Here is a 15,122-nt window from a genome sequence, read left to right on the forward strand (position 1 = left end):
GAGGATCAGATAACAATAAAAAATTGAAGCACACGAGTGAAACAAAAGGACAGTTTGCATCATAAAACTGAGAACTCGGATTTGACATTTACCTTTAGACTCTGTGACCAGTCCAGTCCGTTTCATTTATTCTCATCTAATCAGTGCATGCTGGGATAGGCTCCAAACCCGAGCCATCCGGAACTGAAATGGTGTTTTAGATATTAAACAACTCTTTGCCTTTTAAAGCCCCATATTCAAGGATGCTCTCGAGTCCCACATATCGCTGTTGAAACTCCCTCTACGCGTTCACCTAATCACACGTGCATTCCACCATCGTGACATTTACCTCCAGGCTAAGGAAGCCCCCGTCATGCGCGGCAGTGACTCGTGGCGACGGCTCAAACCATTCACAGGATTTCCCCAGAAGGTTGCGCAATGTCCTAACAGATGAGACCGTGACCGATCCGGAGCAGCGAGCCAGAATCAACACGTTGTCACTCCACCAGTTCACATCCACCAGCGGGTAGTACTGCTCCTTATCTGGGAGGCGATGCGACATAAAGGCAGCGTAAAAGGACACATTTCTCACATTTCCATTTGTCCTGTTTGAACAGGCTTTGTACACTTGGAAAACACTTTGTACACATGTATCTTTTGGGATGATAATCCCCTATCCGAATTGGCACTTTTTAAATTGCTTTCCTCCTCCGTGACATGTTCATAAATGTATGTGTGACATTAATTGTCATACTTGAGTTGAGGAAGTATACACAGATTACTGTTTACACAAACTGTCATAGCTTCTATCACAACTGGCCCAAAACTGTCAAAATAAGATTAAAGACAACTACACAAGCAGAGAAATACACACATCCAAAGAGGTGAATACTGAGGGAGAACAGTATTTACTAGCCTTGCCATACATTGCATGGTCTGTAAGTCTTAATAACTGTGTAATTCAGTGAGTCACACATGTCGAAGATCATTAAATTGTATCCAAAGTGCAATGCCATGTCAGCAACAAAGTAGGCTCTTTTTTTTTTTTTTTTTATCCCTTCAGGCCAAAATACCTTTTATTTTCTTCCTTCTCTCCAGTGATGTCTTCCACTCTGGGTTGATCTCCTCAAATCCTGGCTGCAGGGAGGACCAAAAGATGGAGGAACCACAGAAGGAGGGGAAAAAAATACAGGGGCAAGAAATTAATCTGCTAACCCTGTTTACACTGACAGCACACACACAAGCTCCGTCAGCGGTGAAGCAGAACATCCACACACGCAGCATTAATCGGCAAAACATTCCGCGAATGCAAGTTCTCCATAAGCCACCTCCCTTACAGTAGGATGGGAGCAAATAAACACACACAAGCACGCTCTTAGCTTGGTCAGAAAGAGATTACATTAATAAAGTAAGTCAAGCATCTAATACACGAAATATCACCATGACACATTACTGCAGTGCACATAGAGTCACTCAGCTGAAGCAAACTCATGGATGCACCACCAACACACACACAAATAAATGTCTAAATGTAGTTTAGACATGTACCTGTTGGCCTTGGCTCCATGTGGCCCTTTGTTTAAGGGACGGGATGTCCCAGAGAGACAGGCGACCGGAGAAGTGGATGACAGCAAGCAGGGTGCCATCAGGGCTCAGACTCATGCGAAAAACACCATCCTGGACAACACACACGCAGAGAAACACATTTAGGTTTTTTGGATGCTTGTATCACGCTTGTATTTTGCAGTGAGGTCAACAGAAAGAAGAGGCCTGCAGTACCTTTTCATTTCCTTGTCTGGGAAAGAACCTAAAGCTGGGAATCCTGAAGAAGCCTCTCTTCTGATTCTAGCGCACACACAAACGCACGGGGAATACATTTGTTAAGATACTGCAAGGCTGATTTGCTTCCATGAAAATGTGCAAGTATGTTTGGACTTCCCACCGGACTGATATTGTCCTCATAGCTGGAGACCTGCTTGTAGTGTGGCGACCCAGAAAGCGCCCTCCAGGCTGTGATGCCACAGCAAGACGCCTTGGATGCGCCGTCATCTCCTGCCTCACAGCCCCCGACAAGCAACAATCTATAAACAGACACGCATTTGTAGTGACTGTGTCCCATCAGATCAATGTAAAAGTGTGAGGTCATCCTTTAACCTGGCTTCAACCCAGGTTATCCATGAGAACTATTATGATTGAATTTAGCTTTTAAAGAAAAGTAGTGGCTTAAATGTTATTCATCAAAAGGTGAAATTCTAGCTTGGAATTAACGGATGAGCATGGTTAAGACCAAAAAATAAAATTAAAAATTAAAAAAAAAAAACAGTGATCAGTGGCTCTCTGCAGTAGTGAGACGGAACAGATGCTACACTGGAGAGGTGGAAAAGATGTGCATGGAGCTGGGCTGTTAAGTTCAACACTGCCCCCTGCTGGAAACACGAGCTAAAATCTGAGGATTATTTTTGTTTTTAAAACTGATACAGAGCTAATGTGTGTGATTAGGGTAGGTGGTGATGTCTAAAACAGGGTGTTTATTCTACAATCTGGTGGCTTCAGGACAGCAAACTCATCCAAACTTCCTTTAATATTCCAGATGCACATCTAAAAATGTGCGCACGCATTACAAAATAATCCATCTATTATTTTCATAATCATGTTCAGCCTCTGAAATGATTTTTCTTACATCCCATTTCTTGCCCCTTCTTTTTTTTTTTTTTTCCCCCTCATCTCTCATCTATTCTCTCTGATGCTGACCCAGTTTTCACACAGGGATCATTAAAGTTTCATCTCATCTATCACTTGGCAAACATTTGACAGTAGCTGCCAAATTCAATTACACTGTCAAACCAGGTTGCACTGGCCAAAGTAAAGGGGGACCCTGGTGAAAACAGTTGGGCCACAAATATGAGGCAGACATAATTAAACCAAAACCTTTGAATGTGGTGAACAGAGCCAAGGCCATCCTGCACTGCTGCAGTGAATTCCTGCAGGTATTACATTAAAGAGATTGGCTCATTTCTTCCACTTGGCCCCACTCCACACTACAACATCTTATGCATGTGCAGGATGTCTCTATAAGAAACCTTTTTTGCTGCTTTCACTGGCCTTCCTCTCAATTACTGATAGCACCGCCTAAACGTAGATTGGTTTATTATTGTCATTGTAACAGCACCAAATTAAACTCCAGTGACAGAGTAACAGTAGACTAAACTTCCATCACGCTCTGCGACCTTATGAGCAAAGAATTGTTGGAGCACAAATAACACCTGTGTGCTACTGAGGCATGTCTAAAGTCCACCAACAAAGAGAGCCATGTGACCATCTGTACTCTTGGTTTATAAACCATTAGATTTGCAACCCATGACCAGGATTGTCCAGTCGGTGCCCACAGATTTGCACAACTATGTGCACAGATCTGAAAATGACTTTTATCTTGAGAAAAATTACTGCTTGCAAGAGTTCAGTTTCTAATGATGATTCTGTCTGAAAAGTAGAGCTGAGTAAAGTTTAGTAATACCAGTAATGAGTTGAAAAATGCAGTTCCCCATAGCTACAACCAGTTTGTAAGGCTTACATCTAGCTAATTATAATGCGGTTAACCCTAATCTAGTTCCGTCACAGTAATCAAAATAAAACAGCCGATTGACGACGCCTCTAGTTTTTAAATGACGAAAGACTTGGAAATCACTCAAAAGCTTTCAACTTCAGATATCTAAGCTTCATATGTCATGGTATCTGCAGTAATGGGTTTGAGGGTGAAAACTGATTCAAAGGATTTCTAAGGATGCATTTAGATGCTTGAATATAAATGTATGAAAAACACTTGATCAAACACTACACTAATAGAGTCTTGGACTGGGGTGTCCTCAAGATAAATAAAAATAAAGTGTGTCGAGAGTCAAGTCAAGGCTACAGGCATTAATTAGGCAATCATTGATAGATTAAAAGCTTGGTGTTGGGGAATATGTTCATTTTCCAAAATACTCGGTATTTCAACTATATTCAACAGGCTATTCAACATACCGGTGGCCAGGGTGGTAAATAGCTGAGGTGATGCCGTGGGAGTAGTGGGTAGAGAAACTGAAGGCGTGGTTCTCCTGAAAGTTCTGATTGGTTCCCACACTGAAACAAAGCAATAACAGAGAGGATAACAAAATGACAAGTTGCCTTTAATTAAACTCTGGCGCATACAACAAAACACAAACACTGGTGTGGAAACTGTTAATGGTGCAGCAAAGCGGTTCTTTGAGGGAAATGACAGAGCAATTTCTCTCTCAGCTGCGTTGAAAATGTGACACGGTAAAATATATAATCCAATTAAAGGGGAGCGATCTGAATTAAATAGTTACCGGAGGAAATGTTGTGGTTTTTTGTGTTAAGATACCTCACAGGGGAAATTTTTTTTCTTGCAGTGTAAATGAATGGAGGGAAGAAGGGAGGCAGGTAAAGAAAGGAAAAGAAAAGCAGCACAAAGGAAATAGCTGAGGGATATTGAAGATTTCAGATTTTGACAGTTTAGCTTCCTCCAGAAGTTTAGGTGTTTATGCTACAGTAAGCAGGTGTGTGTGTGTGTGTGTGTGTGTGTGCAGACACACGCAGAAGTGCTGGCACAGAGCAAGAGACTGATAGAAATGACTTACTGTCAAAGTGCAGCTATAAGTCTGAAACTCTAATTTAAACTATTTGAGCTACATTATTGGAATGCAGTCATAAGAAGAGGAAAAGTGAATGGAAGCCCCACATTAGAAATTAACTGACAAAAACACTTCCAAAGGAAATCTGCTCCAACTGTCTCCCACATCTTAATTACCATTTACACCATTACCTCCATGGTTTCAAAGGCAGCCAACACCATTTCTCTACCTGTAATAGGGCAACTTTTAGAGTGCTGGACATCTTCTGAACACATGTACAATTTCCCCCTGTGTCTTAGCGTGTTGCCGCATTGTGGCTGAGAGTCAATTCTCAAAATGACTTAGTGCCAATGCTAAATCAAAGAGGAAAGGTATGGGAAGCCGCGGGACAAGGACATACACGAATCAGACGTCATAAAATATTCAAAATGTTTGTTTGAATAAGCATATGCAAGCACGGGAATTGGTAGTCAAAGAGAGACGTGAAATTCCCTTCTGTGGGACTAATAAAGGACTATCTTATCTCATCTTAGATCACTGCCTTTGGCGTTTGAGTAAAGACAAGCATGCAGCATATAAACATACCACAAATAACGTGCACTGCTCTATAATGGTTGGACCATGCAATACTTGCAGCAGCAGTTTAGATTGTGTGTGTGTGTGTGTGTGTGTGTGTGTTTGGTGAGCTGCCCACCTGAAAAAGCTCATGAAATGTTGCTGCAATTAACAGCTAGCATATGCTAAAACTCAAAGAGGCAGTGATGTGGAGTTTGGGGAGTGTTGATGAAAACTGTTAATTATCCATTTGTTGTCAGTGACGGTTACATCCGTTACCCGGTTTTAGCTCGTTCGGATTTTGGCTATTAGCATAGCACATGTGCTGTAGCTCTGCGAGGTGTAAAACATGCCAGAGTTGTGGGTGGAAAGGGTTATTGGAATTGCACCTGCTAATAGATTTTGAAGCATGTACCATCAATAAACACCGTCAATATGAGTAAACTGTAACCCTCTGTTCTGAAAGCATGCAGTGACTCATCAAAAAAAAAAAAAGGGATAGTAATGGGAAAAGCAGAAGCAAAAATTGCCACATAGAGCCTGTCCTTTGCCTATATCAACCAGAATTATTGGCCCACAATATAGATTCCTCGAGAAAAAAGTAGGCTGAATATATTATATGAATAATGAAAAAAAATTAAATTGTAGATGAAGTGGAAACCTAATTATAATATCTAAAGAAGCTGAACTATAGGGTCTTCATTGTTCAGCTTCAGCAAACGCACTCCAATGTAAGCATTTAGTTAAATCAAGTATTTGCCGACATGGAAAAAAAAGCATAACTGCCCTTGCTTAAGCTGAACATTCAGGCGCAAACTACTCAAACAGGTCAAAATGCTGAAATCAAATCATGGAAGTTCAGCTTGTTCAGTCTGGTTTAGTTAAAAGCACAAAAACAGACTCCAAAAACAAAAGCAGTTCAATCAGCCGAGGAGCAAAATACAATAACTTCATTTGAAGGCCCTGTAAGGAACGAGAGAGTGTTTGAGCCATCATTTATAATTATAAACTGTGTCAGATGTAGTGGATCTGCTAAAATAAGTTGGTGCTTGTTAACGTACAAATGCAGGAATGTCAATATAAATTAAAGCTTTTAGGGCAGTTGAAATGTCAGTTGCTATTTTCATAGAATGGGCAACAGCTATTGAGAATGAAAGATGAAAGTCAGTTGATAAGTAAGCACAAAAAGCTGCTTCAATGGCAGAAACAAGCAGAAGTTAAAAGTAAATTGTGACTGTAGGCCAAACTTCACATGTTGAGATGACTGCTGCAATGGTTAAAGCAGTTAAGATGAGGTTTAGGATCAAGAAAGGACCAATAGTTGGTTGACATGCAGAAGGTGAAAGCAGCTGAACTTTAATTTCATGAGTAAGAAACTAAATGTCAAAAAGAGCTGAAAATGTAATGTAAAAGATGAAAGCAAGTTTCAGTTGAGCTGCAAGCACACTGGAGTTCAGCAGGGTCAAATAGGAGTTCGTGTCCAGTCTGAAGTTTGTATACACTCATCACTTTAACTTTTTTGCTTGTAGGACAGAGTAACTCAACAACAAGATTTGATTTTAGGCTTCTGAAATCAACCTGCCACATACGGGCACACAAATGTACACAAGCTAAAGTTCCAACGAGTCTGAATTTGTCAAAGCCTCCTAACTTGGTGATTAGGATTTATTACAGCAGGCAGCCTCTCTGGGCCAACATGCTGTCAAGCAACACACACACATTCCATTAGAAAGGTCCAAGGAGCTCAGTGCTGATCCAAGAAACAGGACAGTAAGATTGAGTCTCTTGGAGTCATCTGTAAACAGCTGTCTGTTCCAAGATCATCAGTTCAAACTGCTGCACATGAATCAGCTTATTAGTAGGTGTAAAAATCAGGCAGAAGAATCAGTCACCGTCAGCTAAGAGAGATAACTGGTTCAGATGGTTATGAACACCTGAGGAACCACCAAGGAGTTCAAATGACGTTCGGCACAGATGCACAAAGAAAAACCCTTTGAGCAAAGTTCTAGAGTCTAATGAGAAAAAAAAGAGTTGTCCAGCAAATCCTTTAACGTACAGTATGCACATTTAAATTACAAGCTACAGCATTTAAATAAGCTGCCAACCTGGACCCAGTTATTTCTAATAAAGCAGTTTTGTCTCTTACCTTACTAGATAGCTCTTGAGCCCGCCACTATATGTGATCACAAGAAGCTCGGCGGACCACTGAGCACTGGCTGTGTACTCCAAGAAGATCAGGCCTGCAACTGCGCAACTGAAGTCTCCAGGAAAACTCACCGCCTGGATCAGGAGAGGGTAAGAAAGAACAGTCAGACATGGTGTCTTCTCAAAAGACTGAGAAAAACATGTATAATCATCAGTTTGTATCCCCACAAAGTTTTTACAAGGGCAAACAAATAAGGGCACATAAGATGAGACACGCTTGTTGAAGGACATGAAGTACACAAAAGATGAAGAAAGCAAGTGATGAGACCGGGAGGGCAGGGAACACAAGATCACAGACAGAGACATTAAAAAAAGAGAACGGGGGAGGGAAGATTAGCTCATTTGGATTTTTTTTTTTTTTTCCCCCACACATGCACACTTTCTGTCAAATTGACTTTTTTGTCATCTCCTCCAGAAATAGCAGCAAATGAATGCTGCGTGCACTTAATGGTGACAAACAAGAGGAAGAGTACAGCAGAGCTTGGGTTGCTGATGTAAGTGTGCCAGGATGCACGACAAAGAAGTGCACTAAAGCCACGAGGATCACAGACTTTCAAAGGTTAGTGTGGCTGGGGAGAAGGATGGGTGTCTGCACTCACCGTCTGACAGACACAGTGGACAAATAGAGGGAATGATGGACAGAAATTGAGGAGTAATAATATATAGCGCACTGAGGGCATTCAAATGACGGGGGATGGCAGCTCGGAAAGAGACTGACAGAGATGCAAGAATGAAAGAAATGCGAGAGTAGAGATATCAAGGGAAGACTGGGGGAGCAGCATGCGTGAAAAATTAAAGATAAGAAGTGGTGAAGAAGGAATGGAACACTACGAGCAAAGAATGGAGAAGCGGCAGCAATAGACAATGAATTAGAAAGCCGGCGTGACAGAAAAAGGGAGCACAGTGCGTCTGACAAGCAGATGGTTTCTTCAAAGGTGACAGGCAGCTAAAAGTGCCCTGTAAATGTGCACTAAAATGAAACAGTACAGCCTGGCTAGGCTTATTTCTGGAGTAGAAATTATGGATGTCTGAATCCTGATAACTGCCGCAGCGCACTCATTCTAAATCAGAATAAGAGACTGCGCTTCCTAAGCTTATAATCTGCTAAAAGCTGAATTGAAGCTGGGATTCTACATGCTATATCTGATCACTAAACACAAGGACAGCAGGATGGGGAAAGGGCCGTTCGATGATTTCAGAGTGTGTGGTCATGGTTACCGGTGGTATGACAAAGAGTTCGCTGCCCATGAGGTCAAAAAGCCGAACGGTGCCGGTGCTGTCAGCGTAGGCCAGCAAAGCGCAGTCATAGCTCCACGCCACCCTTCGCCACTGTGGGTTCGGGTCCTTTGGCACTACAGCAGATGGGAAAAAAATAAAACAACTTTAAATCCAAAAAATGAGAAAAGATTCAAGTTGTCAAAGCTTGCAAATTACATCAAATGAGAACACTTTCAAAGAGTAATCCGTTGTGCAACGTGGTTTGCTGATGATAAATGGAAATGAAACACTAAAGATAATGCAGATGCAACACAAAGCGTATAGGATCTATGCAATTCATCTCCGAGGCATAAGCTAGTAACAATATCTCAATAATTGCCTCTCAAAGACACGTGAGCACACACAAGCTCACAGTGAGGGGAAAGCGAGTGAAAGAGAAAAGTGGGAGAAGAACAGAGATCATAAATTGAGTGTTTATTGAAGTATAGGCTACTTCTTTAGCATCCTGCTGGCTCAGCAGTGCTGAGTGTAACCATATCGCTATGATAAAGCACATCTGTGCCTGTTGGAATTTTCTCTGTTATCCTTCCACCTGAAGGAAGGCCTTTGATCCCGAGTCCGTTTTGAATAAGTGATTATTTCACAATGAATTAAACACTAAGAGGGGAACATTTGTGCAATTTGAGCAGAACATTGAAACTATTCAAATCTTAAACTAGATGCAGTTTTTTTTTTTTTTCGTGGGCTTAGATGTTTGCATTTGTGGACAACATTGTGAAAGATGTAGCTCTGGTGCTGCAATAAAGCAATAAAGTTGTGAAAAAGAAGCAATGCTTTTGTTGATATCTCATAACAGCGCTGTTGGCGTTTATTGTGCCGAATTTCTTGGCTGAGTAATGCTGCTGCAACCCCTGGTGGGCAGTACCGCAAACAAATGGAGTCGTTGGATATTGTATGACTAGAATTTTAAATGAAGAACAAAGGGAAGAAGTGGGAGGCAAGGCAGACAAAGACAGAGGGAAAATGAGAGGAAAGGGAAGAGGCTGGGGAGGAGACGGAGCAGGAAACGATGAATTTGTCACCCACAGAGAGAAATAATAGTTCCCCAAATTTGAAGGCCTTGGTATCAGGGAGCACCTCAGGAGGGAGGCGACTTACTGCACCTCTGAGACTTCCACAAAACAAAAACATGGAGCTGCTATGACAGCTATAGGTACCGAGCACCTGCTTTGGTCTCTCGCTGTTCTTTTGGCTCGTATGCTTTGTATTTCAATCTCTTTCTTTATTTCACTCCAACACTGCCTCGCTTTCTATCTGGTCTCCTATTAGGAATTGTATACAGTAAGTTGTTCTGCAGCTCAGAGGGCTCCATTTCCACATAGATGGCTTTTTTGGGGGTACTGGAAAATTGGATGCTGCTCTCTTTTTTTCTCCCCCCCCCCCCCCTCCAAGCGATGGTGGCGGCAGAAGTTGAGCAGAATTACACCCAATGACCCAATAGAGGCCTTCTATCTAAAGCCTTGCAGATGCATTTAACAGAGCTCAATACCTATGAATTATGTACGGGGGTGGGAGAAAACGCTAGTGCAAAAAAAGCAGCCGTGGAGGGGAGGGACGGGGGGGGCAGAGAGATACATAGGTGTGGACGCACTGAATATGAGCACACATGGGAGTGCGCACGCACGCACGCACAAACACACACAGACACACACACACCCGGGCGCGCTCCATTTAAAGAAAATGCCATTAAAGACAGGATCACAGCAAAATCCATTAGGACAAATCTCCGTGAAATGAAATGAAGTTAGAGAAAAATGAAAAAGAGAGATGAAATGGAGAGAGAGAAAAAAAAGAAGAGGAAGGCTCGGGTTTACACGGGCCCAGGGGCTACAGTTATCCACACTATGAACCATTAAGAACAACGGACCACAATGATGGCTCGCCAGAGCAGAACATACAGTGAGAATACAGTGAGAAAGAGAGACTGAGGGAGTAGAGCAGATGACGAAAACGAAAAAGAAAATACAGACAAAAGAAAATGAGATGGATAGAAGGAAGGAAACCAGCGGAGATATTAACAAAACCCACGCAGGTTTCATTCTGCGCTTTTTCCCGAGCGACTGCTTTGTCTCTCTAAAAAGGAAAGAGCCGAGGCAGAGGTATAGTTGCCGGTTATTTGTCTGTGAAAACTACTCGTCTGAACTTCATCCGACGTTGTGGAGAAGTGGAAAATAAGCAAAGCAAGAACCCATTTCATTTACCTGCAGACCTGAATCCCTTTCTTTAAAACTGCGGAATAGAATATTTGCCTGGGATGCACTCTGAGGGCTGCAGTAAGTTCTGGGACTGATAAAGCGCTCGTGCAAGTGATCAGTAAAAAGTGTGAACCGGGCTCACTGAGATGAGCGGGCGACACATGTACGGAGGCTCTTCGGCCCGTCGCAGCCGTCCTGGGCTAGATTCTGGCCCGTGGGCCTTTGCTGCATGTCACCCTCTCGCTCTCTCTGCCCCGTTTCCTGTCAAGCTTCCTTCAAATAAAGGCCAATAGGGCAAACAAGTGTGAGCCAGAAACTGATTTACTATGTAGGTTTCTGGGATAATTGTTCTGTAGGCTTTTGCTTAGGATTACAGACTTGTGAATAAGTATGCTAAAAGCTAAAAACTTATTTTCCTTCAGTACACAGGTCGGTCATAGTGGTCACAGTTCTGCAGGAGACTGGAAACGAATCCTGCTTCTTTTTTTTTTTCCTTTTTGAAACAAAAGGAGTTTTAAAACTGTAGAGTCTGGTTTGAACCATGTACAATAAATTCTCCTATTGCACACATATGGTACACTGTTACACTGATTTATCAGAGCAACTTCAAGTTAAAACTAATAGGCTTTCAGTTACATTTAATTGCACACATTGTACAAATACTGTTTAATTAACATAGTGTACATCAAAGGAGTAGAGTATTGGCTGGAATTTGATGAGCTGCTGTGAGGGCAAGACAAGGAACATAAAACCTGTCCAAAATGACTATTTTACCATTTCTCCAACAGTCCCCACATTATTAACACTCATCACAGGAGTTAACTCCAGGGACTTCTCTTAACATTTATGATTAATACCATTTTCTGTTCGTTTGCTTTTAAACACCGTGCAGCAAGGACCAAAAGACAGAGAAACATTCAACTTCTTGACATTTGTGCAATGCTCATATCCAAAAACTTGAGCTACTGAATAACTGAATACTCCAAATAATTTCCCTTTTTCACAGTTTACCATGAAAACGTTTACTCAAAATTCTTTGATTTAATCTTAATCTTCCCCCAGTTGCGTTTCACATATAACAGTATTTCATTTTTTTTTTTGTTTGTTTTTTTAAAGAAAATCACAATTTTCAACACCAGAAACAACCAGACAGATCCTGACAAAACTGCCATTTCAATATGTCCATCTGTTTCAGTTTTACAAGACAACAAATTTTCATTAGACGAGGATGTTAAAAAAATCTGCAACAAATCATGAACTGAGCCATAAAGCTGTCATTTGAAACGCAGGAAAAGGGTGAAAACTGAGCTTGGGTGCAAAATGCAGCGCACTTCACCTCAAGGGGGCGCCAGAAAACTTGAGGGATCTTTCTTAATTGGCAGCATAAATCTGTATAATAATAAAAAAAATAACTGCAGATTCTGGGACCCTTATTTAGGAGATTTCACATGTTTTTAAATGGTGCTTTTGCCCCTCTCTCTTCCCCCCGCGTCTGAAAGTGTGTGCAAAGTGTTTTTTCAAGGTTCAGGTTTTGAAGTCTTATAGCTGCATAGTGATGCTTGTCAATACAACACTGCAGCCATTGGTGCATGACAGATGTTTTCATGTTCTTACTGAAGTCAACAAATGCTAATAGCACAAATACAATCTGCTTGGACTCAGGTCACTGCTGCTCAAGGGTGTATACATCTCTATGGTATTTTCTTCTCACACTCTGAGCCACTCAAGGCTACAGTGTGTAGCATAGGCACACATATAACATAACCCTCCAAGCATATAACATATGAGGAGGTACAAGCACACACATCTAGTGTATAAAGCAAAGGGGTATCTACTGAAGTGAGCTATGGTGACTTAGCCTTTATTTACCGTGAACTGCAGAATGTGATTGATAACACAGGAGGAGAGAGTCTTACCTTGGCATTTCCCAACGACTGAGCCAAAGTCATCTCTCACAGACCTGTGAAGGAAATGTACACAAGATAAATTAAAAGCTTTGGCATTACACTGGATGACAAGGATCCACATACACTTAGCTACATATGAGCTGGTATAAAGTAGGTTATAACAGCCAATGATAGCCTGCCAGCTAAAGCAGCTCAATGGATCAAGCTGCCAAAAGGGTGCGGGCAGCGTTGAGAGCGAGCCTCTGAGAATAAGGCCTTGTACTGACTGAACACCCACACCTTCACACAACTCAATCAATGTCAAGCTGCAGAGCTGTAAAACACTGCGATTGACTGACGACGCCGAGAACAAAGGACACAAGCGTAAGCCATGACATCACGCTGAGGCCGATCACTCTCGATAACAAGAGGTCAACTCGCACGACTCTGAGTGCAGTTAACAACAGGAACACACTCAGCTTTTACATATCGGCCGACGCAGAAAAGCAGACTTCCAAGCGCACAAAGGGTCATGTGGAGCGAAAGCGTCTCAATGTATGTGATCTCTTGTTAGCCTCTGGAGAGTAAGGCATAGCTGCACACCCGGCCCGTGACTATCGATTTTCATTTCGATGCTGTTCAAAGCTGCGTATTTTGTGAATAGAGCACATTTCTGAGTGAGTGCATTCTCTCCTTTTCAAAATGGAAAATTGGATTTGTGTCTGGAAATAATTGTGACCACTGGAAATGGTGACAAACATTCTCACAGGTAGGACTCAAATCAAAGTATTTTCTAAAGGACATGTGATGAATTACATCATTATTAAGTCTCCCAGTCTGTCTCTCTCTCGCACACACACACACACACACACATATACACACACACTCCACCTTCAAAGACAAAACAGAACTCTGTAATTACCTAATTTCCACACACTGGTCTTGAACCACTGCCAACAGCTTGCCATTACTGCAGAGTAAAACAAGAGAATGGTCAGGAATCAATAGAAGAAAAAAAAAGAACAGTGGAGTAAATGGAAAAAGTAGCAAACAGCATCTGTAAGTGCAAACCAAAATGTGAAATCAAATCAAAACCAGGAAAAGTGAAGTTTTATTTTTTGGTTTTTTATTATTTCTACATCTGTGTGATGATGGGAAGCATTAAAGAGAGGAGTAAACGCCCAGGGTGGGTGGCTCAAAAAGAGATAGAACATAAAAACAGAGCAAAAAGCTGTTCGGAGGAATTAAACCAAGAGAAAAAAAATATGTAGGTGCAGTCGGAAAAATCTAGCAAATAAAATCATGTCATTGTTTGATCGTGCTGGTTGAAACTTAAATTAAAACATTTTTAGAATTTTTTTAGAAAATGAGGACAATTAAATCATAAACTGCGGACACTCGAGGGGGAGAGTGTGGAAGGCATATGTTGGCATATGTGCATGCAACAAAACTCATATTCAGGTCCTGGTAACAGACAAAGTGTGCATGTTAGTGAAACTACGCTTTTCTTGTACCTCGAAAGCACCTGCTGCCAGTTGATCTGTTTGTTCGCCAGTCGGACAAGACCGAGAGGCAGAGACGAGCTGGAGGGGCTGCGAGGCAAAACAGAACAAGCAGAAAAATCAGCAAATCAAAAAAGGTTAGAAATCCCAATGAGTCACGTTCACAAAGTGACTAAATCAGCGGGTGAGTCCATCATTCATTTCTTACATTATAACTTTGAAAAGACAGACAAACAAAGAAGAAAAATGCCACCAGGTTTGCAAATGTCACAGTGATATTACAACACTACCCTGTACCTGAAAAAACAGACATTTTAAATAAAGGCAAACGCGTCAGTTTGACTGAATCCTGCTAAAAATTCCTTTTCAAAGTCCTCGAACACACCTCGAAAACATTGTCACATTGTTTCTGTGTTTATCTGTTTAATTGCCAAAGTGGCACAGGCATTCAGCTTATATGAGCGTAAGTAACGGAAGAAGCCAGAAACAACGGGCAGCATTCATCTCATCATTTTCAAATAAAGTGTACACCAGATGTGCAAAGCTGTGAACATGTCCAACCGACTTCTCAACATTCTGAGCACCGGAGGGATAGAAAAATATCTATAGAGACATTCTTAATCAATGAGAAGCTTTAGGATTCAAAGAGTGTCTAAATGTGAATGTAAATCTGACTAAATGTGAGAAAGGATGGTGGTTCTTCTTCTTCTATATCTGCATTTGTGGATAAGGCTGATTGTGTGCCTGCTAACGGTGTCCGTTAATCGTCTTCCAAGACAGCAAATAACACACTTTTCCAGACCAGCCCCAAATTCCTGTCAATGTTCCCAGAAATAAAAAGACGGAACGTGCCAGAACTTCTCCCAAAACTGGCCTAAGCCAAAAGAAATT

The 15,122-nt window shown here is 41.6% G+C and overlaps 1 protein-coding gene across 1 annotated transcript in view; it reads right to left on the reverse strand.

Moving 5' to 3' along the window:
• The window catches only part of nbas (NBAS subunit of NRZ tethering complex), a 157,834-nt gene that overhangs the window by 139,082 nt on the left and 3,630 nt on the right, over nucleotides 1-15,122 (reverse strand). Inside the window, exons 4-14 of the mRNA XM_072362003.1 lie at nucleotides 14,244-14,321; nucleotides 13,652-13,699; nucleotides 12,760-12,803; nucleotides 8,589-8,722; nucleotides 7,312-7,445; nucleotides 4,000-4,098; nucleotides 1,922-2,060; nucleotides 1,759-1,824; nucleotides 1,528-1,656; nucleotides 1,053-1,116; nucleotides 329-522 (exon numbers count right to left, since the gene is read on the reverse strand). Coding sequence (XP_072218104.1) covers nucleotides 329-522; nucleotides 1,053-1,116; nucleotides 1,528-1,656; nucleotides 1,759-1,824; nucleotides 1,922-2,060; nucleotides 4,000-4,098; nucleotides 7,312-7,445; nucleotides 8,589-8,722; nucleotides 12,760-12,803; nucleotides 13,652-13,699; nucleotides 14,244-14,321 — 1,129 coding nt within the window. The remainder of the gene's footprint in view (nucleotides 1-328; nucleotides 523-1,052; nucleotides 1,117-1,527; nucleotides 1,657-1,758; nucleotides 1,825-1,921; nucleotides 2,061-3,999; nucleotides 4,099-7,311; nucleotides 7,446-8,588; nucleotides 8,723-12,759; nucleotides 12,804-13,651; nucleotides 13,700-14,243; nucleotides 14,322-15,122) is intronic.

Source organism: Leuresthes tenuis, unplaced genomic scaffold (assembly GCF_036924035.1).
Source record: "Leuresthes tenuis unplaced genomic scaffold, fLeuTen1.0.hap1 SCAF_13, whole genome shotgun sequence".
Classification (NCBI taxonomy): domain Eukaryota; kingdom Metazoa; phylum Chordata; class Actinopteri; order Atheriniformes; family Atherinopsidae; genus Leuresthes; species Leuresthes tenuis.